Source organism: Alternaria alternata, assembly GCF_001642055.1.
Source record: "Alternaria alternata strain SRC1lrK2f unplaced genomic scaffold CC77scaffold_36, whole genome shotgun sequence".
NCBI lineage: Eukaryota > Fungi > Ascomycota > Dothideomycetes > Pleosporales > Pleosporaceae > Alternaria > Alternaria alternata.
This window is the reverse complement of record NW_017306225.1, coordinates 81,136-95,408: the sequence shown is the minus strand read 5'-3', so window position 1 is coordinate 95,408 and position 14,273 is coordinate 81,136. Positions and strand designations below refer to the sequence as shown.

The window sequence follows — 14,273 nt, the reverse complement described above, 5'->3', positions numbered from 1 at the left end:
TCCATACACACGTGGAATCATTTCCCGTGATCTTGAACTCTTACAAGCTTCGCATAGCTTTATCATCTTCACCCACCAGCATTGCTTGGACCATTACTTCACGACACTTTACGAATCTAGATAGACAGAGGTGTCAGCTCGATTGCTCCCTCTATATCTTCCACCCCACTTCGAATCGAGTCAACTCCCGCGCTCCGATTACACCTACCACCCAGCATGCAGTCAAACGACGACGCAATGGTCTCGCCGACCCCATCCCCACCGGCGGGATCCTCGACACCGACGCAGGGCTCTGCCCCGCGCCGACCTCCCCGTAAAAGCACCCTCACCCAGCAGCAGCGCAACCAGAAGAGACAGAGGGCTACCCAAGACCAACTGGTGACCCTTGAAGTGGAGTTCAACAAGAACCCCACACCCACTGCTGCTACTCGCGAAAGAATAGCCTCGGAAATCAACATGACCGAGCGCTCAGTCCAGATCTGGTTCCAGAACAGGTAGGAATACCGAGCAGCATGCTGACGCGCAGTACTGACAATCGCATAGACGTGCCAAGATCAAGAACATTGCCAAGAAGAGCATCGAGAACGGTGACGACTGCAATGACATCCCAGAGTCAATGCGACGATACCTCGCCCTACAGGCCATGGAGTCTGGCAAGTCAATTGGTACTAGCTTCCTAGGCCGAGCAGGTGGTATGCCATACGGAAGTGGCATGCTTCTCAACACAGACGCCAACAACTCCAAGGTTGTCATTCACCACTTTGCCTGCCGCTCCCTCAGCATCGGTAGCTGGAGAAGAGTCGGACAAAGCGCCATGGACCTTGTAGTCTTCTACTCGCCTGAGAAGTGCTGCATCACGTACTACATCAACAACGACTCTGCGGGCTACAAGATTGAGTACCCATTCTCATACATCAAGAACATCTCACTGGAGAACGGTGACATGACCGCGAATGCCGAGGGTGCTTCGCAACGCCCAGGAGGGCTGATTGTTGAGCTCAACCGACCACCGAACTTTTTCATGGACTCATCAGGTTCGGGTGGATTCTTCCAGTGCGGCGACTTTACAGAGGACCAGCAAGCGTCAAACATCATGTTGCACCACTTGGGTGGCCACCCGAAGGTGCTGAGCGGACAGTTGGCGAAACTTGTCTCACTGGAGTCGTTTCAGAACCGACACAACATGTACGACCCAAACACATTTGCCGTCTCGGCACCGGTCTCGCCCATCAACCACCGGCCCGCTTCCCAACCAAACCATCTTCAACACCCTCACCACATGGGTATGTTTCAGGAGACACATCTTGCGCCTGCTCCCTTTCAACCGCGTGGTCACAAGCGCCAGCGAAGTCGCTCGGTTCCTGTTGCGATGGACTTTTCGATGCTTCGCAACCCGATGCCATCATTCCTTATCCAACAAGAGCCGTCGCCGTACGTGCCTAACCCAGAGATCTTTGCACCACAACCGCAAAGTGCAGGTCCCATTGGTCCTCACCTGAGTATCGACACTTCAGCAGGCTACGGCATGGACTACCGACAGTACCCCATGTCGGCCACAACGACCAACTCACCATCCGAGTACGGCACTCCTTCATTTTTCACGTCAGGTCCATCAAATGACAACATTCCTGCATCCAACTACGGCCAGTACAACATCCCACCTTATGTACATACACCAATGGGCCCGCCACCACATTCGGCGTCTCACCACTCACCCATGCCGGCAATGAGCCACCCCGACCCCATCATCGCTAACCAATCACCACCACTGGGCTCTTTCGGTCGTGACAACCACAACGATGTGTACCAAATGTCGCATGACAACGGCATGTCGGACGAGGCCCTGCAGATGACCGACATGTACGCCAAGCAAAATCTCAACATGCCCTTCCGGTCGCCGTTACTGGAGGACAATGGGGATGACCTTGACATGTCGAATCTGGTGTCGTTTGGCACGCTAGACCCATCCAGCCTGTCACCGGAGCATCACCAGATGCAATGAGCAGTTTGCATACTTAGTGTCTATTGTCAATTCTGCTTTTGCTTGCTCTTATACCCGGTCGCGGATGCTTTTTTACGAGGAAGCTGGACAGACACCCTGCAACTTGAGACAGTCGCCGGGTTGCTCTCGCTCTCCATTTTTCGCGCTCATACTTAATGTGGTCGTTGACATCTTCCCTCTCACATATTGGTTTCAAATCGTTGGACAGGTAGCGACTTGGGCTTCAGCACTGGGGTTTTCCTGTCGCTCGTAGGACGCACCCCCTTCTACTACTATTACCTCGCACCCCGGCAACTCATCTCTTCTTCGTAACGCACATCGAACGACCACACACCATACAGGGATTGGTTATTGATATTGGCGTTGCTAAGGAATTGGCTAGGGCTGGGATACATTTATACAAGAGAGAAATGGCGGACTGGTGGAACCTGCGCTTGATTGGTGTTGGCAACAACAAGACGTTGGCAGTCACATGCAGGTCGTCTCTTATTTCTTGGTTTCTCGTTTGATCATTGTTCATCTTTTCCTTTTCGTGTTGCGAGCTAGCCATTGTTTCATTTGTTGCGTGCGTCTCGGATGTTCGGAATTTTCTTGTCGGATCCCTTTTGGTAGGATGGAGAGAGAGAGAGAGAGAGGATTGCCACCTTTTGAGGAGATTCTTGTGCTGCGGGGGTTGTTGTGGATTACATAGCCGCTGTGCGTGCTTGACAGTTGTAGCCTTTCCAAGGGGATCTCCGGTAAAGAAAACTGTATCTTTCAAGATCAGTAAACAAATATATTACATTACTTGAACAAACCTGGGGATAGCATCCATCATGATGAATGCAGTCTAGCATTTGACTTTGGCAGCATGTGTAGTCCAGAGTGTAAAGTCAAGCTAGAGCAGCTGCGGGGAAGTGCCATGTTATACCAAAGTGAAATTACGATGGACAAACTGGTCTCGTATCCCGGGTTACGAGATGAAAGTCACATCGCAATTTGCCCAATTTTGCTACACTAACAGGCAGCCTATACAGCCCATTTGACAGCGCATTAATGAAGGTAGCTTTCGGGCCAACCCGTCGAGTCCTCCACAGGATCGGTCTGTCTGATTGCAAACTTGGGTCGGCCAATCACATGCCATCGTCTACGAAAAGGCTGTAACGTGTTATTTTACTGCTACACAGGCTCTTCCCATGGAGTGAAACTGTCGCGGGGTGATTACGGAAAACACTTTGGGCAGCAGCATGAGTCTTGAGTTATAAGGGAGTATGTGCTTATGTGCTACTAGCGCAGTAGTATGGTAGAGGTGAAGCTGGAAAAGGAAATAGCAATGCGATAAGATTGTCGATTATGCATGATGTGGTGTGGTGTGAGTAGTGTCTGCGACCGGTTACAAGCTACAGGGTTGTGCCAAGAACACATGGACGGGCGAGTAAGAAAGGCATGAGCTGACAGACTGACAGACTGACAAAGCATGCGGCGACCATGATTATGTCAGGCTCACGATTGAAATTTTGTTATGATTTGCTGTAGTCGATGACGTGCGGCTCTCCGACGCGTGATCGCACCGTTGCGGGAAAATCGAAGGCCAAGCTCTAGACTTTATGGCCTGACTTATAGCCTTGCAAGGCTTTTTTTTCGCAGCCCTCGGACGAGCAGCGGGTCGTGTGCTAGACCGGCAAGGCTTGCGATGCTCGGGATGTGGCAGCGATCAGCATCGTGTTCCCCTGACTTGAGGCCCGCTTGGGCGTGGTGCGGAACGGGCAGATGGGGCTGCTCATTTCGTCGGGCCAACCAAAGGCCGCCTGTCGTTTCGCGCAGCAGAGGTGCGAGAGAGCGAGAAGGACAAGGGATCCTCAATTCCCCCTTGCCTTGCCAACGGCGCTGATAAGTCGAGTTGCAAGCTCCAAGGCTTTTCTTCTCCTGCACCTACATCTTGTCGTTCATTACCGCCCGTCAGTCTCCATCTCTACGTCACGATAGACGGTGGCTTGGAAGCTTGGTGCTTGGTGCTTTGTAGCAAACGGCCGCGCCACTCAGGAACACGAAAAGCGTTGCGACGACCCAAGCATTCACGCTACACCAGCCTGACGAGCATCATATCACCATCATCATTGTCGTCTTGCCCCAGGCTTTTGCTACTGTTTGCACATCACGTACGTCTTCCCGTTGCACCTTCCGCCCAATCCCGTTCCTTGGAGCTTGCTTGACCACCAAGCACGCTATCCGGCACTGCCGCCCCGGTCTTTGTCCACCGAAGACCGAGTGCATGAGCGCATCAGCACTCATAAGACTCAACCACACTTCCTCTCTTCTCCCAGCCCATGCACAGCCGTTGCTCGCCGACACCCTGCCAATCCTCCCTTGGAGTCGCCTGCTGATCCCTTTCTCGTCTAGCGTTTCCCACGGCCGACACTCGTGCTTTCTTCACCGCCAGCAGCGACTCGACGTGACTGCGACGACTCGCTCACGACTCCTTCAATCCCCGTAATTTAATACCCATAGCGCCATTGGGGTGTCCCATTGCTGCAATGCCTGTTCGAAGCATCAACCCGTTCGCATCCACCGCCCCTGCTCCCCCCCTCGATCCTTCTAGCGAGAAGCGCGACTCTGCGCGTCGAGCATCCTTCGCAAAGGGCAACAAGTTCACATCGCTCTTCGGCGGCTCGCCCAGATCAAAGACGGACGCTGCTGTCCTGCGTGAAGCCTTTGTCGCCCAGCAACAGGCCCTTCTCAACAACCCCTCGCCCTCGCAAATCTCCCTCCCGACCATCAACCTGACCACGGCGACTGGCGAGAAGATGCCCACCGAGCCCAAGACGCTCTTCCAGCCGCCTTCGCCAGAAGAGCAGCGCCGTCTTGCCCGCGCCCACGCACAGTTCGGTCCCCTCGGCTCTCAGAAGCACCGCTACCTGAGCAAGTTCGAGGGCGAGTTCGGCGACCCCATCGAGGACGAGCCGCCATATTATTTCCTTTTCACTACATACATCAGCTACTTAATCCTAATAGTATTCGGACATGTTCGCGACTTCTTCGGCAAGCGCTTCAGGAAGCAACACTACAGCCATTTGCAGGAGAAGGACGGATATGCGCCCCTCAACAGCGACTTTGACAACTTCTACACACGGCGGTTGAAGATGCGCATCAACGACTGCTTCTCCCGACCCACGACTGGCGTCCCGGGACGCTTCATTACCGTGCTTGATCGCAAGTCAGATGACGGAAACAACACCTTCAAGATGCTCGGCACCACGACTGAAACCCTCAACATGAGCTCCTACAACTACCTCGGATTCGCTCAATCTGAAGGCCCCTGTGCCGACGCCGCCGAAGCCACCATCCGCAAATACGGCATCTCCATGGCCAGCCCCCGTTCCGACAGCGGTACCTCAGACCTCACTGTCGAAGTCGAGGACCTCATCGCCAAGTTCGTCGGCAAGCCCGCCTCCATGGTCTTCTCAATGGGTTTCGTTACCAACGCCACCACCTTCCCCACCATCGTCGGAAAGGGCTGCCTCATGATCTCCGACGAGCTCAACCACTCCTCCATCCGCTTCGGTGCCCGTCTCTCCGGCGCCATGGTCACCATGTTCAAGCACAACGACATGCGCGATCTGGAACGCAAGCTCCGCGAAGCCATCTCCCAAGGCCAACCCCGCACTCACCGTCCCTGGAAGAAGATTCTCGTTGCTGTTGAGGGCCTGTACTCTATGGAAGGCACCATGTGCAATCTCCCTGGCATCATCTCCCTAAAGCACAAGTACAAGTTCAACCTCTTCGTCGACGAAGCGCACTCTGTTGGTGGTGTCGGTCCCCGCGGACGTGGTGTATGCGATTACTTCGGCATTGACCCATCGGAAGTCGATATCCTCATGGGTACCCTGACAAAATCTTTCGGCGCAAACGGTGGTTACATCGCCGCTGAGAAGCCCATCATCGATAAACTGCGTACTTCCAACGCCGCTATGCTGTTCGCGGAATCGCCTGCTCCTCCTGTGCTCATGCAAATCTCCTCGGCCCTTCGCATCATCGACGGATCCATTGTACCCGGCCAGGGCGAAGAGCGACTCCAGCGCCTGTGCTTCAACTCGAGGTATCTGCGTCTCGGCTTGAAGCGTCTCGGTTTCATCGTTTACGGCCACGACGACAGTCCCATTATCCCCGTTATGCTGTACAACCCAGCCAAGATGCCCGCCTTTTCTCACGAGATGCTCAAGCGCAAGATTTCGGTCGTAGTAGTCGGATACCCGGCTACCCCGCTTGTCAGCTCGAGAGCCAGGTTCTGTGTCTCGGCTGCGCATACAAAGGATGATTTGGACAGGATGCTGACGGCGTGCGATCAGGTGGGTGAGCTGCTGCAACTCAAGTTCTCGAGTGGTGTGGCGGGTGGATTGGAGCCTGAGGAGGTGGGCAATGGTATGGTGGTTGAGAAGAAGAAGGGTGAGAAGGAGGAGGTTAAGGCGCCGAGGTGGAAGATTGAAGATGTGCTCAAGAGGACTGTTGATGATGTGCAAGGGCAGTTGAGGTAAAAAACGGTTGTTTGACAACCTTTTTTATCTTGTTACTGTTCCCTTGTTTTTATTGTCGTCATGTCTTTGTAGCATTCTTCTTTCTTTCTGGAGCATTTTGGCGCCGGCATCTTCGTCTCCTTCTTCGTCTTCTTCTCTGTTACGATGTATCATATTCAATACCCTCGCTGTTCGTCCCTTTTTTAAACACTTATAAACTTTTTTAACGTTGTTGAGATGTCTTATTTTGGTTATAACGTGATTGGCTCCTGTAAGACGTGGTTTGTTGGTGTTGTTGAGGCGGATGTGCTATTAGAGTTACTGAGGCGTCGAAACACGCGGTCAAGTGTGTCTTGTCAAGTTGGTTTATACGTGAGATTTAGAGTGTAGTGGGTGGTAATTGTAATACTATGATGAAGAGATGAGATGCAGTCGGGTAACTTCCTATAGATCGGCTGTACTACGGGTACGGCTCGTACTTAGAGCTTTTTTTAGACCTCCCGTACGCACCTCACGATAGCCTCAATCGTACCGCATTACGTCCCGTTGCCAACGCTGTCTATACGCTTCTTCAAAACCTTGTCACGATAAGCGTCAGTATACATGTGATACTCCTCAGGATCAGTATACACGTGATACTCCTTAGGATCAGTATCACCCGGTAGATGCTCGAGCAGCAGGGGGCGCCAATCTTTCGCCTCGAGCGAGTTGATTCTCTCCATGAATTCAGGACTGTCCTTCATGTGTATTTCGATATCAAAAGCACACGCCGACTTCTTCTCGTAGTCGATGTCGGAAAAGGAACCTTGGACTGGATATAATGTGCCGGTGATGCGGCGAACACCAACGTCCGCAGTCCTAGCCATGAAGTTTAAGCGAGATATCATAGTTGCGCCAGATCTGTACATGAGTGTCCCATCTGCTCTTCCACCTGGTCTTTTGAGGTCTAAGGTCAACACAGAGACCTCAACACGGGATGCGGGTAGTAGCCGTCTACAACTGTGTCAGAATGTGCTGAAGATGTAAGGATGTCATAACGTACATATTCGATTCCGGCCCCAAACGCCAACTGTGCTCCGCTGCACGCTTCTGAGGTGTAGTGAACATTTCTTGATTCGCATGATACAATGTTTGATCATCGTAGATGGAGATTTTCAAGAAGATCTTGCTGGGGCCTGCGAGATGAGCTTTTGTGCCTGTAACATGAGCGTACCACATACCAATCGTCTTGCTGATCCAGTTTTGGTTCAAACCGGATATGACCGCTTGTTCGATGTGACCTTCCCATGGCGTCTCTTCAGTAAACCTCTTCTTCCGCCGCATTGCTTTCTCGATTTCGCGTCTTCTGAATATCGTTATGAACTTGTGGGCTCGGATGACGACAAGTTTATTGATCCCTGCCTTACTGTATTGGTTGACAGCATCCTCGACAACGTTCCATTTTGCCGACTCAATAACGATCTTGTTCGATCGCCAAGTCATTCGATTTCGATCCCACCAAGATTTGAACTCGCCGAAATTATTGTAATTCGATGTTCTTAGCTTCTCCGCGCTTTTTAGCGTGAATGTAAAGCCGAGGACGTTGTCAAGGATGATTTTGCATATGCTTTTGGCCGCAACAAGGAGAGACGACGTTCGATCAATTTCTGGGTCGTCTGTTACGTCATGTAAATAAGCAGAAAGACGAGAGCAGTCAAGAAACTTATCCAGGTCGGAGCGTTCGTGAGGTGACGACTTATTCTCGAGAAGGGTGAAAGTTATTGCGACCCGCTGGACTCTCCGAAGTGGAACGAGATACTCATCTTGTAGAGTCTTCGGCACCTTGCCGATCCACTCTGTCTCGAAATCGCTGATCCTGCTAACGCACTCTTTCGCCTCCCACGCGAGATGGCTGAAGGCCGATAGACATGTATCATACGGCGCATCCTTGACAGGATTTTGAAGGATTGTATCGAAGTAACCTTCTTTACCCCCAGGCGCTTTTGCGAAACCCCAATGTAGAAAAGGTAAGGGCGCCGCTGCTCTTCTGTCTACCCAGTCGGCTCTTGCTTGGCTTACCACAGCCGCGAAGTCGTTTGCGACCCGAGTTTCTCTTGCTTGCGATGTATATCTCATCAAGTTCTGGATGAGAGACAGGAACTCGTTCTTACCAAAGTATCCATCGTGGTTAGCATCAAATCGCAGGACCATGCTTTCGAAGTCATCTGAGTAGGTTATCCATGGAGCATCCTTCAATACGTCGCGCAAATGAAACAGTACCGTATGTCGCGTAAGGGAACCTTCGTCGCGGTAGTCAGCTTGATGGAAAGCTCGCATAATAGCGTGGATAGAATCTGCAGACAACGGATCTGGTGTTGGTTCAGCGATCAAGAGAGGCTGTAGTTTGTTCCGGACATATGTTGGCTCAGGCCGGTCGTAAGGATGCCAGTCGTCCGGCTTACTAGCACTTGAGGCAGTGCTGTTGGCGCGGGAGCGTGCTTCTTGAAGCGCGATACCTCCATTTAGCACGGTTATGCTATCGTCTGGCCTCGTAGTAGCCTGATCTATATCAGCATATAGGTCCCCGTCGTCACACGGAACGTTCTCTTTGTAAGCGACCTGTGCTGCCTCAGGCGGTGGCGCCGAGCCCTGAGACGCAGATGCACGACTCCCGCTGTTCTCGACGGCTGAATGTTGCGTGTCTGAAACTGAGGATATCTTGTTCTCTCTAGCCCTAGTTGGCAGCGGTAGGAGTGGCGCAGTAGAACCTTCCTCCAGAGTACCACTGCTTATAGCTTGGGATAGCCACTCGTCTACAAAGGACATGTTCAGGCTAATCGAATCGGGATGTATGTTACTGTCTTCAAGGTCTTGACTGATCTGCTCGAGCAATTCCTGCCTGTCGATGGGTTCGTTCTCAACCAGGGCTCGCGAAATGACAGTCGGCTCTCGCACACCGGTCCGATAATCTTCTGCGATGTTGGTCAAAGCATCTCGGACGTTTAGTACGGACAGACTATACGTGTGTTAGCTCATAGCTATCATAGCAGATCAAATGCTTACCTCGTCAGGCTAGTTAGCCGTAGTTGAAGAGAAGATGCTTCGCCCTCAAGCTTCTTCGCCAGTATTTTCGCGTCCGACATGATGAACTTTGCCAAACTTATTATTCGCCGCCTACCCTTCTCAGTTTCCACTTTCTTATATTTTTTAAAGAAAATCATCGACCTCGTCTAGTGTGGTGCTGCAGCCATCGTGCCTTGCTTGCAACGAGGCTAATCGCGTCTGGCTTTGCGGTATATGTCCTTGTCGCTCCGCCTCAACGAGGAATGTCTTCGTATCGTCGAGTATATCGCGGAGGTGTCGCACGTGTGCTGTGAGATCCGCGTATTCGCTAGGAGCCTCATTGAATTGGTTATATATCTAGAGGTAGTTGAATCAGTGACGTGATACTTTGGTGAACAACCGGAATTGCTTGCCCGAAAAGCCCTCTCCGCAAGCATGACAAAGTCACCCACAGAAAAGCCAAAAGCCATAGCTGAAGGATTTCTTTTGCGCACGAATGGTCTTCTCTGGCACCAACGTGATTACTAAAGAATATGCGGAAATACAGTATATAAAGAGATGAACAGGAGACGATTGATCAGCAGATGGTGAATGGCAGCTTCTTGTAATTGCAATCTCTCTCGTTCGACAGAACTGGAGTGAACAGCCTCTTGAGCTGAGAACGAAAAACAAGCCTCTAATCGATCGCGCGACAGCCTTGATGACTTCTACTGGTTGAACGAAGCCATAGATAGACGCCATAGCCCGATTCTACCACTCGCACGCATGGGGTTTGGAGGACCTAGAGCGCTTTCGCAGCAAGCATGGCAGGTTCCGCACATCAGCCCCAAGCCATGCTTGAACGCTAGGCGAGAAGCCACGGCTTCGGCCATGGAGGCGCAGCCAAGAAGAGAAGCATGTCGTCTTTAGGTCTGACTGTTGCCTGACTGTTGTTTTGCGCTGGTCATTGCGCTGCCAGCGATCAGATGGGTGCCCATCATGTATGAAAGTGAGGATGCTGGCTAATGTGGAGAGGGATGGAGGGGGCAGACGGCAGATCCATGGATGCGGCTGACAACGTACTCATTAGCGCGACACGCTAAAACGCACGACATTGGGGGAAGGGATTCACGGCACGCGACACACACTGCGATCGTGAAAAAGAAAGTCAACGTGTCGCTCAAAAGACTAGCTCTCCTTCTTTCATGCCGGTCATGAAAGCATCCCCTTACTAATCGGTACAGTTGGAGCAGCTTTGGCACAACACGAACACGATATACACGGGTGGAGAACGTTTTGCTAGATTCGCTGCCACCTAGATTGATTCATCGAACAATCATTTGAGCAAAGACCGGAAATACTTGGCATGTATCAGTGCTGTCTCTGCCTCTCCAAGTTTGTATGACTTACGCGCAGTCGATCAAGACTATGTTCCGATTCTGCATGTGGCTCAGTCGATAGCAACAGCTCCGCAAGCTCCCTCTTTCGCTGCTGCGTTTCTATGACCCTCTACTTGGCATTAGCGAATAGCTCCAACTACCCCAAGATCGTTCACGTACCTCTTCAAAAGTGTCGGCCATGACATAACGGATTGTGGTCACCTCTTTCGTCTGACCCATGCGATGAACGCGCGCTAATGCCTGCTCCTCAACCGTAGGATTCCACTGAGGCTCCATGATGTAGGCGCGTGTTGCCGCAGTGATGTTCAGCCCGACAGCAGCACATGAAATGGTCATGAGGATGACGGAGATGTCTGGATTTCGACGAAAGTTGTTCAATGCTACAGACCGATTGGTAGGCGTCGTGTTACCATCGTAGCGTGTAAAAGTTATTGGAGCCCGCGATAGCCCCTTCTCGATGAGGTCCAACGTTGACGACCAAAATGTGAAGACGATGCTACAAGATAAGTCAGCATGCGATGTGATCGAAGGCCGATATGGTGCTGCAAGCCGGGTTTAGGATGATTGATAGAAGAACTAACCTCTTAGTTCCTGGCGTTTGTTTGAGCAGATCATCGACGAGTGCGTTGACCTTGGTGGGTAAGACTTCTTCTGAGTCAGAAGGCCACTCGACGGGAGATGAGGCTCCTGAATCCATCGTCCCAGGCGCATGTGTGACAAGAGCAACAGGACATTGACACACGCAGCTACAGCGAGTCGACGGATTTCGTGTCATGCAACTCTCACAGGCGATGCTGAAGCAGGAGAATAGCCAAAGTCGGGTTGCGTAGAGGTTTGTACCGAAGCTGTTGTCGTATCTTGTACCATCCTGTATCTCGCCGCAACTTTTGCAACATATGCCATTCGTCGCTGTGAGAGCGTTCAAAGCTCTCTGAGCTACACGTGTATCCCAAGTGTTGTTTTTGGCAAGTGAAACTGGCTTGGGTGGTTTGCGATAGGTACCGAGATTGCAGATCAGGCGAAGCTCGTTGATCTGTTGAATGATACTAGTGACGTTAAACGTGGTGTTGGTGTTCGCACCTAGTACCGCATCGATCGATCTCGCAACGTTGTTCTCTGCTGTTGCGTAATGCTGTCGCTCTTCTTCGCCAAGCTGCAGTGTATGTCTCAGGTCGGTTCTTTCCGGCAACTGAACAGATCCCTTGCTGCGCCGTAGGAGAATACACTGAAGAAGCCGCTTCAGCCGAGAGATAGCAGTGTTGTTATCACCGGCCTTCCAGGGATCGATGATGTCTTTGTTGAATGTCTCTCGATCGTCATATGGATGAACGCGTAGAAATTGGCATAACGTCGCAACGTCTCCGAGCCTGTTTTGCAGCGGCGTACCAGTCACAGCCCAACGCGCCTGAGCTTCAAGACTGCATATAGCTTTGCATGTATTGCTTTGGTGGTTGCTGATGTAGTGTGCTGAGATTCTTAGTTGCGACCCATGTAGCCTTCTTGGGTGCTTTTCCACATACCTTCATCTAGAATGATGCGCCGCCAATTGATCGAGAAGAGAGGTGACGCTGCTGAAGATTGTTCCCTCCACTCCGTTTCCACTGTCTGATAAGTCGTCAAGACCAAACGGTAGGAGTGAGCTTCCTCGATAGTCGTGATCCGGCTGGGGCCATGATGTCGTCTTATTCTCAGCAAAGTAACATCGCGTAAATGTCTAACACATTAGTCGTGTGGTTGTTTACGCTGTGATTCGACTTACTGTTGTAGTTGTTCTTCCCATGTTTGCAAAACTTCCGCTGTTAGTGTGCTCGAGATTAACACATATTCCGCAATGACTTACGAGAAGGTGGGACAACAAGTAACGTCGTGTCGACATCGCGACGACTTGTAAAAGTTGGTCTGGTAAACATTCCCCCCTCGTTCAATGAGTCAATGCCATGTGCGAGTAAAGCAATCATGCTGAGAGATTTCCCTAGCCCCATCGTGTCCGCCAGTATGCCACCCTTGAAGGAATAAGGCTGGTTTGTTCGCACATCACCAGTGATATTGTTGCGACATCTGTTTGCATACTGTCAGCCAGATCCTGCTGTACTGGCGACCGCTCTTACAAAGCAGATGTGTCGCGAGTGAGCCTCGTCCACACATCGCAAGCTCCATCTTCGAGAGCCCACCCCATCTCCCGCTTGACCATGAAGAACAAGGCCTGCCGCTGATGCCTGTTCTGCGTTAACAAGATGCGTCGTACGATGCGACATTATAACTTACAGCAAACATCCTGGTCTGAGGAAATACGATGAGGGTTGCAGTATAGTACGTCTCGATCACAACCTAGGGGATCCTGCAGATAGATCTCAGAGTCCTGACAGAAAGCACCTATATCCTCGGAAAGCCATTTGGGGCCATATAGGATAGCTGATAATGATGGTAGACTCCCTCGCTGATGAAGACGCTTTACGCGTGTCAGCATTAACTGTAACTCGACCAGGGGATCTTCACAGATAACACAAAGTATTTCCGCGCTTCTATCGTCGAAGCGCCCAATACAAGTCTCTTTATAAATCAACTGGTTGGGTGGTAAAAAGCCCATGGATACGCAGCCAGTGAGAGAATCCGAGAAGTGAGATGATTGTACCTCGGCATGCAAGTCCTTGATCTATCTCAAAGTCAGCGATAGAGAACACCAGAGATTGAGATTTGACTTACCATACCAAAGCATACGGGCATGGCCTCTTCGTCACTGATAACAGCGACATCTGATGGGAATGCGCCTACGACTCCTGGATCGGATATCGCTGGTGGGGACTTGCTAGGCTGCGCATCTCGACAAAGCAAGTGCTCATGATTTACCGAGTAACTTGGTAACGATACCTCTGTGGTGCGTGCCAATGTTTGCGGTAAAGCTGATGCATGCAAAGAAGTGCACTGGTATTGCCAACTGAATGAGACATCGTTAAGTCCAACGGCTACTTCTCTCGAATTGTCGAATTCTTCATATTGGGTTGAGACGCCGTTTGCTACTGATGCTGGAGTTCCCCAGGTCTCGATTGAGCTACATCCATATGGATTATGGCGACGCTGGCAGCCTTCGATTCCAGATATGAAAGATTCGTTACTGAGTCGACGCCGTTTGAAAGCTCGTTGTTCGAATTCGTCGTGAGACATGATGTCCCACCTAGGTTGGTGGGCTGTGCTATCGTGGTACGGCAGCAATACTTAACCCAGGCACTGCTGTTGTGTAGTTGAACGGGTACGATGCAGCCGGCCGGATTCGAATCGAGATGTGCTCATCACGCGACAAGAAAGATGGTGAAGCGGGAATACGACAAAGATCCTACATGGATGCGGAGAGCAAATGTTGTC

General features: G+C 51.3%; 4 protein-coding genes across 4 annotated transcripts; 2 read left to right on the top strand and 2 right to left on the bottom strand.

Annotated features, from left to right (window-relative positions):
- Positions 1 to 216: 216 nt before the first annotated feature.
- On the top strand, positions 217 to 2,002 carry CC77DRAFT_1035946 (homeo protein; the record flags this gene model as incomplete). Its single annotated transcript, XM_018526975.1, has 2 exons — positions 217 to 494; positions 544 to 2,002. 2 exons carry the CDS (start codon positions 217 to 219, stop codon positions 2,000 to 2,002), a joined length of 1,737 nt encoding a protein of 578 aa, XP_018379361.1.
- A 2,513-nt stretch (positions 2,003 to 4,515) lies between these two features.
- Positions 4,516 to 6,513, top strand: CC77DRAFT_949724 (serine palmitoyltransferas-like protein 2; the record flags this gene model as incomplete). The annotated part of the gene is made up of 1 exon (XM_018535275.1): positions 4,516 to 6,513. One exon carries the CDS (start codon positions 4,516 to 4,518, stop codon positions 6,511 to 6,513), a length of 1,998 nt encoding a protein of 665 aa, XP_018379360.1.
- Positions 6,514 to 6,570: 57 nt separating this feature from the next.
- CC77DRAFT_581553 (hypothetical protein) lies at positions 6,571 to 9,807 on the bottom strand. The gene is made up of 4 exons (XM_018532347.1): positions 9,535 to 9,807; positions 7,713 to 9,487; positions 7,535 to 7,667; positions 6,571 to 7,485 (listed from the first exon to the last, which is right to left on the bottom strand). The coding sequence occupies exons 1-4, from the start codon at positions 9,690 to 9,692 to the stop codon at positions 7,029 to 7,031; spliced, it is 2,523 nt and encodes an 840-aa protein (XP_018379359.1). The 5' UTR covers positions 9,693 to 9,807; the 3' UTR covers positions 6,571 to 7,028.
- A 1,042-nt stretch (positions 9,808 to 10,849) lies between these two features.
- Positions 10,850 to 14,075, bottom strand: CC77DRAFT_1067395 (hypothetical protein; the record flags this gene model as incomplete). The annotated part of the gene is made up of 10 exons (XM_018528991.1): positions 10,850 to 10,873; positions 10,924 to 11,022; positions 11,073 to 11,409; positions 11,495 to 12,380; positions 12,434 to 12,627; positions 12,673 to 12,703; positions 12,754 to 12,971; positions 13,022 to 13,129; positions 13,175 to 13,566; positions 13,617 to 14,075. The coding sequence occupies 10 exons, from the start codon at positions 14,073 to 14,075 to the stop codon at positions 10,850 to 10,852; spliced, it is 2,748 nt and encodes a 915-aa protein (XP_018379358.1).
- Between the last annotated feature and the right edge of the window lie 198 nt (positions 14,076 to 14,273).

Bases quoted from the DNA above. Each gene is read 5' to 3' on its own strand.
- CC77DRAFT_581553 (XM_018532347.1), bottom strand. From the start codon at position 9,692: ATGATTTTCTTTAAAAAATATAAGAAAGTGGAAACTGAGAAGGGTAGG. The intron at 9,488-9,534 runs GTAAGCATTTGA...ACACACGTATAG, and splicing joins CGGCTAACTAGCCTGACGAG to TCTGTCCGTACTAAACGTCC. The intron at 7,486-7,534 runs GTACGTTATGAC...ACACAGTTGTAG, and splicing joins TTGGGGCCGGAATCGAATAT to ACGGCTACTACCCGCATCCC.